The 21,534-nt window shown below is 42.7% G+C and overlaps 1 protein-coding gene across 1 annotated transcript in view; it reads right to left on the reverse strand.

Annotated features, from left to right (window-relative positions):
* The window catches only part of sgsm2 (small G protein signaling modulator 2), a 129,907-nt gene that overhangs the window by 42,249 nt on the left and 66,124 nt on the right, over positions 1-21,534 (reverse strand). Inside the window, exons 3-12 of the mRNA XM_015384994.1 lie at positions 21,038-21,206; positions 11,443-11,610; positions 9,833-9,900; positions 8,922-9,067; positions 8,707-8,841; positions 6,980-7,104; positions 6,831-6,898; positions 4,453-4,616; positions 4,172-4,304; positions 3,860-3,997 (exon numbers count right to left, since the gene is read on the reverse strand). Coding sequence (XP_015240480.1) covers positions 3,860-3,997; positions 4,172-4,304; positions 4,453-4,616; positions 6,831-6,898; positions 6,980-7,104; positions 8,707-8,841; positions 8,922-9,067; positions 9,833-9,900; positions 11,443-11,610; positions 21,038-21,206 — 1,314 coding nt within the window. The remainder of the gene's footprint in view (positions 1-3,859; positions 3,998-4,171; positions 4,305-4,452; positions 4,617-6,830; positions 6,899-6,979; positions 7,105-8,706; positions 8,842-8,921; positions 9,068-9,832; positions 9,901-11,442; positions 11,611-21,037; positions 21,207-21,534) is intronic.

Raw genomic sequence — 21,534 nt, forward strand, 5'->3', positions numbered from 1 at the left:
ATGATCTGGTTGAACTGTAAAGTGCCTTGAGATGACGTGTTGTGAATTTGGCGCTATATAAATAAACTGAATTGAATTGGGACGCCAAAACGCTCAAAATGCCAGCTCCCGATGCTCGAACACACCACTGGACCCCTCAATGCCATCCCATAAAGACTTTGCATGTAAATCAGATGCTTTGACGCTCAGAACGCGGCCGGTGTGAACAAAGCTTCAGATCTTCTAAACCTCAGAGAAAGGCAGCAGCACTTGAGTGAAAGGTGTTATCTGGCATATTCTGCAGGCCGGATCCACCAAAGCCCAGATATGTAAACCGAGGGTCAAATTCTGGCTTAAAATCACTGTTCTGTGAGATGAGCACACCTAGTCAGACCAGCATACCCATGGTCAATACTTGTTTATCCCTTTAATTTTGTACAAAAAAATAAACTTTAAACGACCTCAGTGGGCGTGTATCCCTTTGGTCATGTACAAAAAAACTATTTAATTACTTACTCTTTTGAAGAGTATGCAGATCTGTTTTTTTTGTACATGACTAAAGGGATAAACGCTCCTCGAGGTAGTTTAAAGAATATTTTTCACACCAAACTAAAGGGATCAATGCAAATCTGACATCTTGTACATGCATATTGACTATGGATATGCTGATCTGACAGAACAGTGACTTTGCAGCTCTGAAACATAATGTTGCACCAAATCTTCTCCTTAGTTTTCTGACAGTGTGGCTGATTGATGTGAAATCTGCAGCCTGTTATCAGTGTTATAAGCTGCTGATAGCTGGTGATCTGCTGAGCTACAGTCACTCCTTCCTTCTTTCATGTGAAAATTGGATCAATAGCAAAATGAATGGCTGATGAAAAGGCTTTTGGTTGCTAAAGTATTACATAAATAGTCGTTGGAAGTGAGGAGACCTTTCTAAACTACTAAATGTTCCAGCGAGTGTCTCTGAAGCCATAATGCAGACGGAAGAGCATCAGTGCAATGGTCCATATGTTTACTTGATGCACAAGACTCCACCGCTGAAGAAGGCAGCAGGAGACTTGGATGAGGAGGAAATATATTCTGGTCAGTTCATGTTGAACCTGAAGTTATTTTATAACAACCTGAACATGAAACAAACGTCATTGTTAAAAAAAGAATATCATCCAAAACCACAGCAATGGATCGAAGAGTTTCTGAGAGAGAAAGCGAAACGCCTAGGATCACATCTAAAGGCCAAGCTGCAGCAGAAAAACCGATCAACCTCTGCAGAAATGCTCCCTGAAGACGGATTTAACACGAGACGTCCCGGAGAATTCCAGTTTTCCTGCCAGCCCCCCTCCCCTCTTCTAGTTTGTGTATTCACTCTACCTTGCTAACTGTCCCTACTGTAATGCTAATAACCTGTGATGTGACCAGTCCTTCTACAGGAGACTGGATAAACAAACTGGCATCAGAACCAGAGCATGCCCCAAACACTTTCATTACCTTCCCCTGCAACATCAGACCTTTCTGCAGGAATATCTTGATAAGTCAGAACTAAATCTTTATTTTAGGCAAAGCTATTGAACAACCAGATATCATACGGGTCCTAGTTCCTGAGCTGAGAACAGGTCATAACCAGCTTTTCCAACAAGGCAAGGCAGAGCCTATTTATATCGTCCATTCACCAACAGACTCATTTATATTGCAAAGCTCACTATGTGAAAGAAACGTAGAGAATAATTGTATTTTATCTGTTCTGTTAACATCATTCAACATTTCAGCTTAGAGAATGACAAACAGTCTGATTTCAGTATAGCAGTAACATTTATTCCACACAAGGAAAAGCTCTACATATGAAGCTACAATTGTCCCATTTAGCAGTTTCTACGAACCCAAGGTGAGTCCTTCCTGCATGTGTGGCAGGTATACTGTGTGCAGTGAACACAACGCTCAGTGCTGTGGTTCCTGTTGCAGAGATTGCACACCTGGCCTGCTTAGAATAACAATGAAAAAAATCTAAAAAATAGAGTTTAGCACATTTTCCCAAAGTAAGAGTTGCAGTATGAACTAGATGAAGTTATCTATGTTTGGAGGCACTACAATGATCTACAGCGGCGGTCCCCAACCACCGGGCCGCGGACCGGTACCGGTCCGTCGGTCATTTGGTACCGGGCCGCACAGAATAATTTATCCGATCAGAGTCTGACTGATGTTTTATTTTGAAAAATATAAAAAAAATTGGTATTCTCTCCCAATTCCATCAGTCGGTGCATCTGTGCCTCTTGAGACAGGTTAAGACTCATCCTATCTATAACATCCTATCTATAACATCCTATCTATATCATCCTATCTATATCATCCTATCTTTGTGAAGCGGGATTTTCTGCGGTTACAGCGACCAAAACAAAGGAGCAGACTGGACATCAGGAGAACACTACGTCTGTCATTGTCTCTGATTACGCCTAGATGGGACCGGCATGTTGTATTATTTTTAGGCTGTTTGTATTTGATTTTATGCCAGTCGTATCATTTTACTGGATCGTATTTACCACCCCGGCCAGTCCGCGCGCGGGGGGTTGGATTTGAATACGATCAAGTAAAAAACGGTACAACCCCAACCGGCGCAACATCCAACCCCCACCCCCCTACACGGTCCGTCTGTCTGTCCCCCCCCCCGGTCCGCAAAATTATTGTCTGACATATAGCGTTCCGTGGTGCAAAAAAGGTTGGGGACCGCTGATCTTTACTGTAATTATTGGTTATTATCTGCTTATAATAACAATTAATAAATCTCCAGAAACACAGTTTGGCCTATCTTCCCAAAGTAAGAAAAAAATGAATGTTAAAACTGTAAATATACAGTAATATGTTTATATAACTATTTTTTTTAAAGTATTTATTAGTTTTCAGGGCTGCACTTTAAAATATGAAAATTGTCTAGAGCTGTTCTAAACGGTCATATCCATAATCCTGATCATATCACAGGTTATTAGCATTACAACAAGGACAGGTAGCACGGTAGAGTGAATACAAAGACTAGAAGAGGGGAGGGGGGCTGGCAGGAAAACTGGAATTCTTCGGGACATCTCGTGTTAAAAGCACTTTTATTAAACATCAGCAACAGAAAAGAGAACTTTAAACTTAATTCTCTGAGCTCTGTGAGCGCTAACCTGGAAGCTGCTGCTGCTGCAGTGCATGCTGGGACAGCTGTCAGTCTGGAGAACGGACAAGTCTGCTCTGATGCATGCTGGGTAAAGAGGGAGGGGCCAGAACAACATCCGGGGACTTTGTCCATTCTGTCTGCTGTTCTTCTGAACTGGAACACTGCTAGTGTTGAGGCTGATGACGTTTCACGAGGACACGAGGACGCACAAGTACACTGATTGAGAAACGGCTCATGTCTGCTTACTTCTTCATGTTTTTTTTTTGCATGATGGCAGAAAACTAATTTCTATGCAGTTTGGAACTAAATGGCTGAATTATATGTATTTTTTCTTTACTTGTTTCTGTAAAACTCTCTGCACTGGTTTAACAGACAGCAAAAAAAACAAAAACAAACCAATAGTAGGGATTCAGAGTCTCCTGCAGTCGGATGACATGAGGTATGTAAATTATGCAATGACATCATCTAGCGCCTTCTAGGACAGCCAATAGTGGGTTTTCTTGCTGAGGAGTTGGCAACACTGGTCTAAGCTTCTCCTCAGCGTCGGGCTCAGAGTCAGGCAGCACACAGACAGGCAGGCAAAGCTGGGGGGGGGGCTTAGGGAGGGGGAGAGAGAGGGGGAGAGAGGACACGGAAAGGTGGGCGGAGTTAGAGGCAGGAGAGAGAATCTGAAGCTGGGTGAGGTCTGGGGGGGGCAGTGGGGTTTGGTGGGTGTGTCAAGGTGATAAAAACCTTTCAGGACATTAGGGTCTGTGAGGTTCCGCGAGCAGATCATTGAGATCATAGCATGGAGCCTATCTTCCTCTTCCTCATCGTCGTCCAGCGACGGCGCGCGGCTGCCCGTGGTGTGGTGGTAGTTTATGGTGACTGCTTGCACCAGCGAAACAACAGAGAATGTGGTTAGAGAAAAAGGCTGCGCTGAACGCCTCCCAAAGAAACCACCTCACTGCACAACAGCTGAACACCTCACACAGAGATTAGCGTTAGCTACAGACTTCAGCAGCACTTCCTGTCCTGGTGATGCTACAGTGAACGGTCGCTTACTGGCGTCATAGCGGTATCCTGGGTAGACGATGCGAAAGACGTAATCGGCCGCCGTCTGGTCCTCGCCGTTTCTGTCCTGCTCCATCAGCCGCGCCGCGCTGCTCCTCTTCCTCAGCTTAGGGAACACCTTCCCCTGCAACCCAAACACACAACCTACTGGATTCTGAAAGGTAGTTTGACTCTTGAACGTGAACATCTACGTTCTTCTGGCTGAAATGCAAGTTCCAGCGTCACTTGATACGAACTCTGAAAACCGGCAGAGCGGCCATGTTGGTCGTTACCTTGCCTTTCTGGGACCAGAGGGGCGGTTCCAGCTGACCTCGGGGTAGCAGTCCGGCTTCCAGGCAGGACAGGAAGGCCAGCAGGTGACCGCCGGGGGGGAAGTGCAGGGGGGGCCGCTGGATGCCATCCTGGCTGACGAGTACCAGCGTTCCTCCACAATCCGCTGGATTAGAGAGAGAAAGAAAGGTTATAAAAGAAGGCGGGAGCCGTCATAGAATGGGTCTTTTTTCCTGTTTCTATATATGAGACCAACAGTTATTCAATCTGAGATTAGAAACAGCAAACGAAACGCAGAGAGAGGATCGTAAATTGGATGATAATCATGTTTAGATCATCAGCAACTGACTGCAGTTTCCCCTTCTTAGGATCAGACATTCCTGACCTCATCGGGCAGCACATCGTCTGCGTCTGCGCTACGGGAGGGCGATATATCGGATATACTCGATGTTTCTGGAGTTTCCCCAGCACACCACAGTTAAAATTTATCTATCAACCATCGAGTCCAAATTCGTATGAAGACATTAAGCCGTCTGCATCTATTTTACAGAGAGTTTTATTTTTCCCACACACTTTGAATGCATCATAAAATCTTCCTCTGTGGAAATGGTAGAATCTCAAAAATCACGACGCCTTCGGTCAATTATCTGATCTGCTCACCGGACGTTTATTTGACAGTCAAATTCACACGCTGTCCTCAGTAAAATGTCTCACAGCGCTTTACATCATCAGTCATCTCAGCTTTTTCCCAACCCTCATTCCATTCCAGGATGCTTTTATAGTTGTTGCACTGCGTGGATGCATGTGCACGACTGGACGCTCTGGAGAACTTCCTGGAAGTCTCTTGGCCTGTGACCCGATGGCGTGCGAGTCAGCCACTAAGAACCCTGTTTTTGCCAAGATTTGTACGTGATTTCCAGCCTGTAGGCGCCCCAATTTGCTTCTATACCTCCAAACAGGATTATTTTCTAGGAATCTAAAGCATCCGGCGAACTAACGATGGCGACAGCAGGTGATTCAGCTGAGCGATATACGGCAGCGGTTTGGATTTCAAGCCGAGGACGTCGAACAAAAGGAGCTAATTTGTAAGATGTGCCGCAAACCATTGCTGCCAAAGGAAGCAGTACAGATTTATTGCAGCACCTAAAAAGTCATCGGCTGCAGAATGAAGAATGTTATAAACTCTGCATGTCAGCGTCTCTCTGCTCACCAATTAAAACAATCAATCAGCTGTGAAGCCGATGGCGTTGGCCTCGAGTTTGAAAAATCGATCCCATATGAGAGAAACAGGAAGAGATGCAGGGAAATCACAGACGATATTAATTATTTTATTTAAATATTTTTTAGATGCTCTAATATCTGTGGTGTGATGGTCAGAGGTTTTGCAGGTGTTTTCTAAACTTGGCAATGTTCTCAAATTCCCAGCAGGTAAAGATCAATGCTAATAGATGCTCTGATAATGCTCTAATTTTTGGACAGTATTTCCACTTTTGTTTTGAAATTTTATTTTTAATTATGCACAAAAGAGCCCTTTTTTATTTTGCATTTTATATAGTATGGTGTGTTTTTGCTTTGTTTCTTGTTAAAGGTTTAATTCTGACACCCAAAGACATCAAACGGCAGAGAAGCTTTGATCTGGTTAAAATTAAATTAAATTAAATTAAATTTGAAACCAAAAGTTTGAATGATTTTATCAGTGCAATTTTATGCTCTCAATCGTTTTTTTAAGGTAATTTAATCATATTGTGATATATCCTGAGCTATCTCTATAGTTCTGCTGCTATAGGCTTAGACTGCTGGAGGACATAGGGACCCCTTTTTCATCATTCTGCTTCATTCTATCTCTATTCTCTGTGCTCTCTTCATCCTCTGACATGGGAGCTGGCTCGGAGCTCGTCTGCCTGGCTGTGTGTTTCCTGGACGGGGCCGCCTGTGGAGCTGGTTGACAGTTGCCTTTTGTATCTATGCTTCTTTTTCTATGTCTGCTTCTGTCTCCTTGAACCCCAGTGGGCCTCAGCAGATGGCCGCTCACACTGAGCCTGGTTCTGCTGGAGGTTTCTTCCTGTTAAAAGGGAGTTTTTCCTCTCCACTGTCGCTACAAGCATGCTTAGTGTGAGGGATTGCTGAAGAGTCAATGAGTCGATGCAATCAGCTGGTTTTCCTTAGATAGAAAACTTTGAATCAATCTGACTGGATGATCTGGTGAACTGGAAAGTGACCTGAGATGACATGATGTGAATTGGAGCTATAGAAATAAACTGAATAGAACATATCGTGTATCGCGATATAGCCCAAATATATGATGATGTTAGATGTTGTTCATATCGCCCAGCTCTAGCCTGCACTGCAGAGGTGACTGAGCCAGCAGCTCTGTACTCACGCCGTTGGTGACAGTGGATGCAAACGATCTGGCGCAGAGGAACAGTCAGTGCATAGTCCCAGTAAATGCTGGAAAAAGGGATTTCAGGTTTAGCTGGACAGGCAGCAAGTTCAGTTCAGTTTAAACACTGAAAGCTTCTCTTCTCTAACCTTTTCTCCAGATCACAGTCTCCCAGAGTACCGTTGATGAGCTGGTTAGGGGTCCACTTCAGAGTGAGGTTTTCCCCAGCCTGATGGAGAGACAAGTAGCCCCGTAACACCTCCATGTCCTTCTTCTGCCATGTTGAAGACGGAGCAAATAAGAGATTCAATGTTTGAGGTTAATGGGAGAACATTTCATAAAACATAAAGCTGTAGATTAACATGATCAAAGTCATTTCCCTGCTGCACCACTAGTAGGTGCTGTCTTTTCAGAACTCATTCACCTGATCAGAATACGGCATATTAGGGCCATTCAAAGATGGAAAAAAAAAGGAATTTAATGACATATTTACAAAAATAAACAAGCTAATTTACGAGATTATAAACCTTCATTTAGAAGGTAACAAGTAGCAAATGTACGAGAATAAAAAGGCACATTTAGAAGAATAAAAATGCTAATTTACGAGATTACAAACCTGCACATTTATCATTCATCTATACCTTAAAAACTTCCATGAGGCCGTTGTTCCATCTAATTCCATCGCTAAAGCTCCCACATTAATCATGTATTTGCATGTGCTTTATGTAGCATACTTTTATGTGTTTTATAATCGCTTATTGTTTTCGTACGGAAGCCTAGAGCGGTTGTACTCAACTTTTTTTTTTTTTCATTTTCCTTCTGGAGATAATGACATAACTATCTCGTTACCACGGTTAAACCATTAATTGTTTTCAGTAATTGATTTGTTGAGAAAATGAGATGATTAACCTGTGTGAGTAATGAACGAGGCTGCCCAACAGCCCTGGATTCCCAGTCCATCCATGCCTGCGGAGCCCCTAGTTGGGCAGTCGCTGTGCCGCGTGTGCATAAATAATCAGTTTTTTAGTTTCCTTTGTCTTTCCACTTATTGTCAGGTCGTGGTGGATGATTCGATTGCAGAAGACATAAATCTGTTTTTTAATGAAAATCTTTACTCATTTTGGGGGTTAATCTTATAGCTGTTCCAGGCTTTTCAGCAAACACCTGGAGACATAGGGCTGATTGCTTACGAATCAGAAGTGGAAGCAAACCAACAACGTCGTCTCGTTACCTGAACACAAGATTTTTTACAGAATTACACATAGGTTGCCATGACTTATTAATCCTCTTCCGCTGTTGTGATATTAAAGGATGGAATCAGTTTTGACTCACACCAATTATCTAATTTTCACGAGAAAACGTCTTTCATTATCTTTAGATACTGACATAATTAACTTGTTTTCTCGAGAAAACCACAATAAAAAAGCATCTGAGGGACACGACCGCTCTGGGCTTCCGTAGTTTTCGTAAATGGGCGTGTTTATTGCAGGTTTTTTATTAATTTGCTCATAAATGTGTGTGTTTATTTTAGTAAAAATGTCACAGTGCTGGTGAAAATCTCAGTCATCCAGGTCATCTTTATTCCAAAAAATATAAAAACAATCCAATGGAGTTTGTTTCCAAGTTTGAAGATGTTTCTTGAAGACGTGAATTGAAAAAACTTCCTGGATGGGAAGTGAAATGTCTTCAAATTTGAAAAAAAAAAGCTTTTTTAACTTTTTTGGAATAAAAATGCAACTTCAAACTAAAAAAGTTCAACTCAGTTTTTTGTTTTTGTTTCTGAATGGCCGTAATACGCCGCCGTAGATGTAGTAACACCCACTGCATACAGGCTCCATCCCTACGGCGGGCGGGGGCCAGAGCCAGGGGGACGTACCGGCTGCACCAGGACGTTGTTTTTGCCGTAAAGGAGGTGCGTTCTGGAGTTCTGATGGAGAGACTCCACATACTCTCTGGCAGACGCTGCAAACCGATCTTCTGATATGCTGCCGCTGGACTGCCTCTTACGGATCTGAAAACAGGTCTTTAACATTTAGTTCAGAAAACAAACTTCCAGAAGCCCTAAACCTGAGACACGTGATCTGAACGCACCCCCAAAGCAGGCCGGCGGCCGGACACATCCATGCTGCGGTGGGCCCCGTGGATACGGTGGCGCTGAACCAGCTCATTGGCTGAGGGGTCTGACCAGAAATGATCGGACGTTTTCAGCTTTGTGTATTCCAGAGCACAGGGTCCCACTGAAAGCAAAGAAAACATGAAGGTTGTGTTTCAAAATAAAAGATTAATTCCTCAAAAGAATTCAGTAATGAATAAATTGAATAAAATAAACACGGCGTGGTTTTAAAAAGGAACGCATGAATGTGTCTGTCTGCGATGCAGCAGGTTTGGATTCTTGGGAATTAGGTTGAAATCTGTGTAAAAACTCGAGCGCCTCTTTGGGGCCCCCCCCTGAGGAAACAGGCGGCCAAAAAGAGTCTCTTACATTCAGGGGCAGATTTAGGAACTTTAGGGCCCCAGGCAAAGACAGGCAGGGGGCCAGTATTTCACTGACATACGTCAGTAGCTACGTGGTTGGAGGAGAGACACACAGCAGCATTAAATTACAGCTCCTTCAATGTATGTTTAAGTAAAAGTTAGGAGACCTCATATGATGAGACATAGGAAGACAAGAGCGACCCCCCCACACCCCCTACCAAACAATAATGTTTTTATACTTTTCCTCTATGCATACCTAAAAAATACTAGATAAAAAATACTAATCCGAAACACAGTTTGCTTAATACTTCTTGAATTATTGTCAAATCTGTATTAATCCAAAGAGAGAAGATGAGCATAAAAAGCGTAACTCGTGTTCCTGACTGAGGCTCCACCGTTTCATCGTACAGCTCCGCCTCCCATCGCCGTTATTTAAGCTCATGTTTTAGTTTGTTTTTTCTGTGAGGCTTATGTCCTCCCCTCCAGGTTTAGGAACATGTTTAGGTGTTTAAACTGCAGTCTCTCACCAAGCAGGGCTGCTAGGATGGGACCAAAGACCGGGTCGTGCATCAGAGCTTCCCTCTCATAGTATTTGCTGCAGAGATAAAGTGAAATAAAATAACAGCGTTAGTGAGCGTCTTGTGAACAGTGAAATCTACAGCAGCTTCAGTGAAGTTGGTGAATAGGAAGCCCATCAGGCTGCTCTTTGCCAGGAGGTCACAACCTGCAGCAGTCATCTTCCAGTTGCTCTTTATTTCAGACGGAGCCAAACAGAAGCTGACATTCAGTGTGGGCGTCTCATGTCAGATTAGATGAACTATCCTGCTGTGGTGTGAACATGGCGTCAGATTGACTGGAGTTTCCATCTTCTGAATGGCAGCATCAATGATGTATTCTTCCCTCCGTTAAATTAAAACTTTTCTTAGACATTTTGTTGAAAACACTTCTGTTGTTCTTCTAGCTTCTCTTCATTGGCTTCCTGTTAAATCCAGAATAGAATTTAAAATCCTCCTTCTCACATATAAAGCCTTAAATGGCCAAGCTCCATCTGATATCAGAGATCTGATTGTTCCTGATGTTCCTAACAGAGCACTTCGCTCTCAATCTGCAGGTTTACTAGTGGTTCCTAGAATTTCTAAAAGTAGAATGGGAGGCAGATCTTTTAGTTCTCAGGCTCCTCTCCTGTGGAACCAACTACCAGTTTTAGTCCGTGAGGCAGACACCCTGTCTACTTTTAAGGCTAGGCTTAAAACTTTCCTTTTTGATAAAGCTTCTAGTTAGAGTGGCTCAGGTTATCCTGATCTATCTCTATAGTTCTACTGCTATAGGCTTAGACTGCTGGAGGACATAGGGACCCCTTTTTCATCATTCTGCTTCATTCTATCTCTATTCTCCCACTCTGCAGAATCTGTTAGTTCAATCTCTAACGTTCTGCTCTCTCTGCTTTTTCTCATAGTAGCTTCATCTGGTCTGTTCCTGTTTGGCTGTGACTCCATCCTGGAGAGAAATATCAGCTGTGCTGCTGCCATCAACACCTTTGTTTCTAGATGTTGGAGCTTGGCCTGTTTTCCAGTGTAGTCCTGTTTCTCTGACTGTGACTAACTGGATGTGCTCTCTTCATCCTCTGACATGGGAGCTGGCTCGGAGCTCGTCTGCCTGGCTGTGTGTTTCCTGGACGGGGCCGCCTGTGGAGCTGGTTGACAGTTGCCTTTTGTATCTATGCTTCTTTTTCTATGTCTGCTTCTGTCTCCTTGAACCCCAGTGGGCCTCAGCAGATGGCCGCTCACACTGAGCCTGGTTCTGCTGGAGGTTTCTTCCTGTTCAAAGGGAGTTTTTCCTCTCCACTGTCGCTACAAGCATGCTTAGTGTGAGGGATTGCTGAAGAGTCAATGAGTCGAGGCAATCAGCTGGTTTTCCTTAGATAGAAAACTTTGAATCAATCTGACTGGATGATCTGGTGAACTGGAAAGTGACCTGAGATGACATGATGTGAATTGGAGCTATAGAAATAAACTGAATAGAACTGTTTTCCTCACTCTGAGCAGGAGATGACATGCAGAGGCCCCCTCATTTTTCACCAAATGCTAAACAGCTGAGTCACAGTAAGACGAGCAAAGCAATAAGAAGGAAATCATACCTGGAGTTGTCCACGATGTGCTGGACTATCTTATCCAGAACTTTCTCAAAGAGAGCAGTTCGGACCCAGATGTGTTTGATAGCCTGGGCAGACAGCGGCTGGGGGGGGCGGCTGGTGGTGGAGGAGCCCTGTCTTCTCAGAGGTTCATGGCCAACGCTCTGGGCTCTCCTGCAGGGAGCAGAGGACACCACACAGAGTTTATACAAAACGAACTTTCATCAGTACAGCTCTGAAGATGTTCCAATTTCTTAAAGTGCAGCACTGATCAAATGTAAACATAAGACTGAGATATAAAAGTCAGATTCACACAATTATTGCAAAAAGACATTTCTGTGCTCTGTCAGCCAAGGTGGAATGGTCCATTCAGAACGGAAGAGCCTCACTGTTCAGGTCAAATCCCCCACGCTGTTTTATGTTCAAATTATACTGAATTTTATGATAATGAAAAAAAATATATTTTTTCCCACATTTTGTAAAGCCCACCTAGCGCCCCCTGGCAGCCCCCACTTTGTAGACCACTGCTATAGAGCAGTGTTTCCCATTGTGTTCCCCTCTCAGTCAAAAGTGGAACATACAATAATCGCATATAAATAAAAAACTATTTTGCTTAATCTTTTAATTTGAACATTTAATTCTTAGGAATTTTATTCCTAACATAAATATGCTGTCTGGAAATTAGTGTTGAATAGAAATAAATACAAAATAAAATGAAAATGTAATCCTGTATTTATTAAACTGGAGCTGCTCTGGGTAACTCCCTTATAATCAAGTTTAAATTTGATGAATTGGGAACAAAAATTATAGAGTCAGTCTGACAGTATTCTGTAAAGTAAACTTTATTAGTTTTACTTTATTTTCATTATAGCTCAGTGTGAAAAACGAAGCCGTTCCGCTGCTTGGTTTGAATGTGTGTCAAAGCTGAAGATGAACTCAGACATTTAAGAAAAAAGTTTTTTTTTTTTGATACAATCTTGTTTAATTTTAATTTTTTTTCATTTAAAATTTGGTACCTCAGAAAGCAAAACAGATTTTATTTTATTACCTAAGAAATAAATTACTTTCATGTAGCCGTTGCAATGCATTCGCGGACCACTAGGGGTAAGCTAGCCCGGTTGGGAATCACTGCTGTAGAGAACAGAGGATCCTGTAAATGACGGCTGTGTGAAGAGACAGTGATTTTCCAATCCTGTATTAATTCTTAGATTAATTTTCACACAGATGTTAGGTTGTTTAACACTAACCCAAGAAGAGTAATGTTCAACTGCAGATCTATTAGACTATAGCCTTCAACATGAACGCCAAAAAGAACTGAGGTTCATGACTCTGTTTGGAGAATTTGTTGACAGCTCAGCTTCTAATCGGCCACTTCACAAAGCAGCTGGCCTGTGAGCAGAAGGAAGAAAAACAGCCAACCAGAGGCTGAAGCTGCTCTGGTTGCAGCTGGTCATAAACAAGCTTTGTGGAATAGAATAATTTATAGAAATAGTTGAAAAATTGAGCTTCCAGTTCATATAGCGGCATCTGGCTGTTTTTTTTAAAGGTTACTTTATTCTTTTATACTTTAAGTAGTTTTTGGAGCACATACTTTTTCACTTTTACTTGAGTAAAGAGGTCAAGTTGATGCTTCAACTTTTACCAGAGTATTTTTAATCTGCAGGATCTATACTTCTACTGAAGTAACTAATGTGTGAACTTCTGACACCGCTGCGTGCTTCCTACGTCACAGTCAGTGGCTCTCATTGGTCAGAGCGTTGGCCAATAGGGAGAGACATGGTTTGAAAAACAACGGCCTGTTCTCATCAACAATCTTCTGATGTGTCATTCATTGGGGCCAGACTAAATAACACCTTTCGTCTAACATTTAGTCTGGTTTATCAGGCTAACTTTAGAGTGGAAAATTCAAAACATTTACATTTTTTATATATGAAAAATTACTTGATACAGAATTGATGCTCTTTCTGGTGCCTATCAACTTTCGCCCCCCCTCAGTCTACACTGGTTACTGCCTGGACACCCTTATAAAAACGTTCTGGCTACGCTTCAGTGTAGTGCTACAGTAAACATGTCAGCCTTGGTGCTGCATTGAACGGTGATTCAAACGCCTCAGATGAGCTGAATATAAATGCACGCCACACTTTTCAGATCTGACCAATAAAACGGATTACATTGTCCCATAACGTCATCAAACTGATCTACTATATGCTGATCTATCACTGAAAATAAGCACAAAGATGAAGGGGAGGGAACATTTAGTCTATGACCATTAGGAGGCAGTGTGAGCCAGCATAGCCATCCATCAGCTCTTTACTTCATCAGAAGTCATCAATAATTAACCTGTCTGTGTCCCTTTCCTGTCACACTCAATGTGTGGTGTCATCCAGACATCAGCGGCTGGGAGTTTGTCAGCAGATGACCTTTGTGTTTGGGAGATGAAGACTTTGATTATAGACGGAGTTTGATCAGGAACACATCCACCAACACGCACCGACTTCAACGAGCTAATGAGTCCGTGTTTATGTCTCTGTACCGAGGGGGGGGGGCTGAGCTGCTGCAGTCACGATGTCAGACACTCTGTGAGTGTGCGACGTGCACGTGCATGCATGTGGGCGTGCTCGTATGCCAGCAGGGTTTCAGCTAAGTCACGATTCTTGCAGTCCCCTAACGCTGGAAGTGTGCTCAGCACTTCAGAGGCCGGCGAGGAGGAAGATGTGAGAGAGAAACGATGGATGCCTGCAGTGTGGGAGGAATCCATGGTGGGTGTTAAAGGCAGGAGGAACCGGAACGAGAGCATTTCCTCGTCCATACCTGAACATCTATCTATGGACCAGTTTGGTGAAAGAGGAGGAAGAACCTTGTATAACTTTTTAGCAATATTCAGCTGGGAGATGAGATTAAAAAGACTGAAACAACCAAACTTTCTCCCTGCTTCCTGTTATGCAGCAGGTAAGACAGAGCAGTCACTGTCCCTTGACTGGCTTTAGATCAGTGGGCTGCCATTGTGAGGCGCCTGGGGAGCAGTGTGGGGTTAAGGGTCTTGCTCAGGGAGCCAGAGGGGGATNGACTCTGTTTGGAGAATTTGTTGACAGCTCAGCTTCTAATCGGCCACTTCACAAAGCAGCTGGCCTGTGAGCAGAAGGAAGAAAAACAGCCAACCAGAGGCTGAAGCTGCTCTGGTTGCAGCTGGTCATAAACAAGCTTTGTGGAATAGAATAATTTATAGAAATAGTTGAAAAATTGAGCTTCCAGTTCATATAGCGGCATCTGGCTGTTTTTTTTAAAGGTTACTTTATTCTTTTATACTTTAAGTAGTTTTTGGAGCACATACTTTTTTACTTTTACTTGAGTAAAGAGGTCAAGTTGATGCTTCAACTTTTACCAGAGTATTTTTAATCTGCAGGATCTATACTTCTACTGAAGTAACTAATGTGTGAACTTCTGACACCGCTGCGTGCTTCCTACGTCACAGTCAGTGGCTCTCATTGGTCAGAGCGTTGGCCAATAGGGAGAGACATGGTTTGAAAAACAACGGCCTGTTCTCATCAACAATCTTCTGATGTGTCATTCATTGGGGCCAGACTAAATAACACCTTTCGTCTAACATTTAGTCTGGTTTATCAGGCTAACTTTAGAGTGGAAAATTCAAAACATTTACATTTTTTATATATGAAAAATTACTTGATACAGAATTGATGCTCTTTCTGGTGCCTATCAACTTTCGCCCCCCCTCAGTCTACACTGGTTACTGCCTGGACACCCTTATAAAAACGTTCTGGCTACGCTTCAGTGTAGTGCTACAGTAAACATGTCAGCCTTGGTGCTGCATTGAACGGTGATTCAAACGCCTCAGATGAGCTGAATATAAATGCACGCCACACTTTTCAGATCTGACCAATAAAACGGATTACATTGTCCCATAACGTCATCAAACTGATCTACTATATGCTGATCTATCACTGAAAATAAGCACAAAGATGAAGAGGAGGGAACATTTAGTCTATGACCATTAGGAGGCAGTGTGAGCCAGCATAGCCATCCATCAGCTCTTTACTTCATCAGAAGTCATCAATAATTAACCTGTCTGTGTCCCTTTCCTGTCACACTCAATGTGTGGTGTCATCCAGACATCAGCGGCTGGGAGTTTGTCAGCAGATGACCTTTGTGTTTGGGAGATGAAGACTTTGATTATAGACGGAGTTTGATCAGGAACACATCCACCAACACGCACCGACTTCAACGAGCTAATGAGTCCGTGTTTATGTCTCTGTACCGAGGGGGGGGGGCTGAGCTGCTGCAGTCACGATGTCAGACACTCTGTGAGTGTGCGACGTGCACGTGCATGCATGTGGGCGTGCTCGTATGCCAGCAGGGTTTCAGCTAAGTCACGATTCTTGCAGTCCCCTAACGCTGGAAGTGTGCTCAGCACTTCAGAGGCCGGCGAGGAGGAAGATGTGAGAGAGAAACGATGGATGCCTGCAGTGTGGGAGGAATCCATGGTGGGTGTTAAAGGCAGGAGGAACCGGAACGAGAGCATTTCCTCGTCCATACCTGAACATCTATCTATGGACCAGTTTGGTGAAAGAGGAGGAAGAACCTTGTATAACTTTTTAGCAATATTCAGCTGGGAGATGAGATTAAAAAGACTGAAACAACCAAACTTTCTCCCTGCTTCCTGTTATGCAGCAGGTAAGACAGAGCAGTCACTGTCCCTTGACTGGCTTTAGATCAGTGGGCTGCCATTGTGAGGCGCCTGGGGAGCAGTGTGGGGTTAAGGGTCTTGCTCAGGGAGCCAGAGGGGGATCAAACTCACAATCTCGGGATTCAAAGCCCTATGCCCTAACCACTAGGCAACCACTCCCCCCACGCAAGAAAAAAACCCATCAAACACATTTAAAGCCAAGCAAACAAACAAACACAAAAAAAACGATTATTGCTAAATGTTATAGTTTCAACCTTTATTTGTAAAAAAAAAAAAACAGATTACAAAATTAAATCACATACTGCAAAACCAAATCCTAATTTTATTTTTTTGCAGTTTCTGCACACGGCGCCCCCACTGGCCAAGGCAGTGTTGTGCACCTGCATGAAAAAAGCGTTGCAGTCTGCCGCCGGAACAAACAGGTGTTTTGTTTAGGAAATAATGTCTTCTGAGGAAGGAAATAGGGCTTTGCAATTAAATGCATTTACAATATAATCGCAATTTAACAAAAAAATTCAAATCGTAAAGGCACTCCTTTTTAATTCCACTATATTTAACAAGAGTAAAGCCACTGAAAAAAGAGCGTTAACGTGTATTTTTCACATGTGACGCCATTTTCAAATGCCTACAATTGGCATTGTGCTCCCCTCCCATTAGGAAAAAAAGCTGAGTCTAACCCAGTGGCAGCTGGTCAATAGAGGGCGCTAGGGTGCCGCCCCCACCCACCCAATGAACTTGATTAAGGCATAAAAAAGCAAAGAAAAATTAAATTATAAAATCTAAATATCTCAAAATATATTGATATACGTATTTTTAGATTATTTTTTAGATCATCCCAAATTGCAAAGCAGGAAAACCTCTTCCTTTAGTAACTTTGTATCGTCCACCAGGTCCCTTCTCTGAACTTTTAGATGACTTTTCAGGATTCCTCTCTGATTTGGTGCTGAATACTGAAAGGGTCATAAAAGTGGAGGATTTTAACATCCATGCTGACACTGAAGGTTACAGCTTAATGCTATCTTAGACTCCATTGGCTTTGTTCAAAATGTGAGTAGTCACACACATTCTCATCTTCATATTTTGGATCTTGTGCTCACATACAGTACGGCATTGAGCGTAAAAAAAATAACAGCATTTCCTCACAACCCTGTCCTCTCCTCACTTTTTAATAACATCTGCTTCTTTTTCTACGTCTGCTTCTGTCTCCTTGAACCCCAGTGGGCCTCAGCAGATGGCCGCTCACACTGAGCCTGGTTCTGCTGGAGGTTTCTTCCTGTTCAAAGGGAGTTTTTCCTCTCCACTGTCGCTACAAGCATGCTTAGTGTGAGGGATTGCTGAAGAGTCAATGAGTCGATGCAATCAGCTGGTTTTCCTTAGATAGAAAACTTTGAATCAATCTGACTGGATGATCTGGTGAACTGGAAAGTGCCTTGAGTGTGAATTGGCGCTATAGAAATAAACTGAATAGAATTGAAGATACCGCTTTCTATCTAATAGAAATTAGCATGTGAAGGGAATACGGATGGGAATCGAAAACCGGTTTCTGTTCAGAACCAGTTCCATGTGTTCCAATTTCATGGCACCGTTTGGCAGCTCGTTTAACGATTCTCTTATCCTATCCTAGCCTAGCGCTGGGCAGCACGACTTACGTCACGTTTTTATGCAAGTTACGCACACCGCATTCAGTAAGGAAGTACGACAGGACCAGACGTAAGTCTAGAAAAGCAAAACAAAAAATGGCGTCCCATCGGGTAAAGCGATCGAAAGTTTGGCTTAATTTGAAGGGAGAGAAAGATAGCAACAAGGCGCTTTGCAATCAATGCAAAGTGGCAATTACATCCGTATGAGGAAATACACCTACACCCAACATGCGGAAACACCCGCGCACACAATATGGCTTATGTTTTAACTAATGCTGTGTTTTTGATGCTTCCGGACAGAAGCTAAAGTTACGACCACCATGGAAGGAAACTGGTGGTTAGTAGCTAGTTTATGTCACTGGCTGTGCTTAATATGGTTCCTACTACATCAGATCCCATTTCTGGAAATAAACCCATTTCCTACCTCTCTTTGGGGTTATTCAGGGAGTGTTCCTTTCTCGTTAATCCAGCCCTTCATTGCTAGCATGTTTAATTAGAACTACTGGTAGCTGGAATTCTTACATGATTCTAGCTATTGCAATGGATGTAACGAAATATGCTATGAATGTTTATTTGAATCAGGGGGAGATGAGTTTATTTCCCAACATTGTACAGTAATGTTTTTTATTAAACGGAATCGATAAGGAATCGAACCGTTTCATAGAATCGATAACTGAATCGTAATCGTGAAAGTCTTATCAGTTCCCAACCCTAGAAGGGAACCAGCTTCCTGGTTGGTTGGAGCTGCTTTGGGGTTTTCATGTAGGAGTGCAGATTGCACCACAGCCAGGCGTCTCTATTTGCTCTTATTAAATGTACTAAATTATTGAAAATCCATCTGCTAAGTCTGAAATTTTTAGCTTTTAAAAAATAATTTCTCTGGGGTTTGTTGGTCTGATATTTGCTGGAATCTGCATCCATCGCCGGTAATATTGGCAACTACACTAAATGTTTTCCTTTCCATTTGTGAGAAATGGCTCTCACTGCAGAATAGTGGACTTTATTCTGTTTGGAAAGGGAGCGATTAGCCTTTAAAAATTAATTTGCAACAACTGGTGCCTCTTTAAGGTAATTGCTGATGTCTTTCATACAGGACATCAGGCACCTGTATAATCCGAGGTGACAGGACACTATACGCCCTAAAGAAGGGGAATCCTAAAGAAACAAATGAAAACGGAGATGTTTAGTTGCAGGGTTTCACAGCCAGGTTTACGCAGACAAACACTGAATTTCATCCATGTCCCAAACATAAACCTCTGGCTCTACTGATCACATTCCGCTTCCTTCCTCTGCTAATCTTTGCTCTTCTCTCCCATCAAAGCCTTTGTTTTTACTCCTCTATGCTGCTAATGGAGCAGACCGCGTTACCATGGAGACCAGGGTAAATGGGTGAAAGCGCCCTGAGGTAGTAGGACAAGAGTTAGCATGACTGACTGCGTGTGCTCGACTGCCTGTATGGAGGAAGGGTGTGACCGGAGCAAAGCGGAGCTGCGCTCGTTAGCAGGCGTTCATGCCTCAGCCTGGAGAAACAGCCTGCTGGATGTGAAAGCTGCGAAAGGACGCCTGCTGAGCTCCACTCTATAAAAACCACATCCTCTTCTTTACCTCAGGAGCCACCGAGGGTCCGGCGCTGCAGCCTGAGGTCTGCCTGTGAGCCTGACACCCAAAGCTCTCAGTCCTTCATCTGGCTGCAGCCCTGGAGGACGTGGAAGCCATGTGGCACCGGCTAATGCTCCATTAAAGGGACCCTTCACAACGCAGCTGGTAGCTAAGTGCCTGCAGATCAAGCAGCTCATCATATTCCACACAAACACCCACAGAGCAAAACACAATAACCCACACCTCTGTGGGAGCTGGTAGCTGCAGCCCCCAGGCTTATCTCACCTGTAGACAAACTGCTCAGCTTAAAAAAAGCAGACAGTCCAGTCTGCTCAGTTATCAGCACGCTGAGGACGGTTTGGAAAGGTCCAACCACAGAGAGATAAGAACAGGTGGTCGTAAATCCCAGCCGTGCATCGCTGTGCTAACTGTTCATGCTTTGCTGCTATATTTTCACCAATGATGACAATATATGTCTCTGCTGTGTGTATATCTATATATATAGATATAGATATAGATATATATATATAGATATAGATATATCTATATCTATATATATATATATATAGAGAGAGAGAGAGAGATATCAGTCAGAAAACATAAATCACTTTAACAGAAAATAAAACGAACCAATCAGCCAGCCCTTCCTAGAACTATTTGACTAGAGCAACTGTGGGCAACGATCTGTTAACGGCTCTATGATCAGCGTATGAATAAATATCTATATTTTTTTATTTATAATTGTATTCATTTATTTGACAGAGTAAATTAATAAACCTTGCTGCAAAAGCACCAGAATTAGCCAAGAGGCTATTTTTTATCTGTTGATATATCTTAAAATTGTCTCCCTAAAAAAACCTAAAAAATTTAAAGACAACAGTAAAAAATTTACGGTAAATAAAACAAAAATAAAAAGGAATAAAACAACACAACACAATTATATATATATACATATATATATATATATAGTGTAATTCTAGAAACCCTATTCTGCCAAACTTGAACTCTGTTTTATTCCTTTTTATCTTTGTTTTATTTACTGTAAAATGTTTACTGTTGTCTTTAATTTTTTTTTTTTTAAGGAAGACAATTTTAAGATATGTCAACAGATGAAAAATAGCTTCTTGGCTAATTCTGGTGCTTTTGCAGCAAGGCTAATTAATTTACTTTATTATAAATAAAAAATATAGATATTTATTCATACGCTGATCATAGAGCCGTTAACAGATCAGTGCCCACAGTTGTTCTAGTCAAATAGTTCTAGGAAGGGCTGGCCGATTGGTTTGTTTTATTTTCTGTTAAAGTGATTTATGTTTTCTGTGTGATCTGCTCTTTCTGCTTCTGTAACACCTGCTGATATCAGCTAATAACTGATAATATGTCCCGCTGCGTCCGACCATCGCCTGTTTGCTGTCAAACATGACTTCTTTATATGCCTTTAAATTAAGGTCGCCTCCCAAGAGGGATGTTTCAAATAAAAGCTCATTTTTAAAGGAATTCTCTGTCATTTTTATAATGCAAGGAATAAAATCTGATATTTTATTTCTAAGCCATATCAGTGTTCAGCTGCAGCTTCTTCCGCTGCCACGTGCCCATGGGCCAGGCAGTAATGCCTAAAGGTCTGTGGATGAATCTGTGTTCAGGTATCCGTGCTACCAACCTGTTGAGATCCGCCTGCTGTTGGAGCTGCTCCTGAACCTTCTGACAAACATCCCCCGCCGTGTCGTACGCTTTGCCAACCTTGGTGAAGAGGGCGGCGATCTTGTCGCTTCGGAGAAATCCGGCTGCTCGTCTCTTCAGGAGGTGAGTCAGGCAGGCCTCGATGGCAGCTGGAGAGACAGGAGCTTTATTAAACACACAGACTGGAGAGCAGCAGCGCCTGATAGACACAGGAAATAATACCAGCAGGGGCGGTTCTAGACCCAATGTACCAGGGGGCCAGGAGGGGGCCAGCGGGGGGCCAGTGTGTTTTCATGGGGGAACAGAAAAGCATGGAATAAAAAACAGGGCAAGGGATTAGCTGCCTGAAGTGAAATTTCTATTCAATTAGTTCTAATTAGTGGTTTACATATTTTTGACTTAAAGGAGAAGTTCGGTTTTTTACACTTTAAGCCCATTTTCTGTAGTGTCCAGGATGAAATCGAATGATCGACACCA

This window comes from Cyprinodon variegatus, unplaced genomic scaffold, assembly GCF_000732505.1.
Source record: "Cyprinodon variegatus isolate N-32 unplaced genomic scaffold, C_variegatus-1.0 Scaffold329, whole genome shotgun sequence".
NCBI classification, from domain to species: Eukaryota; Metazoa; Chordata; class Actinopteri; order Cyprinodontiformes; family Cyprinodontidae; genus Cyprinodon; species Cyprinodon variegatus.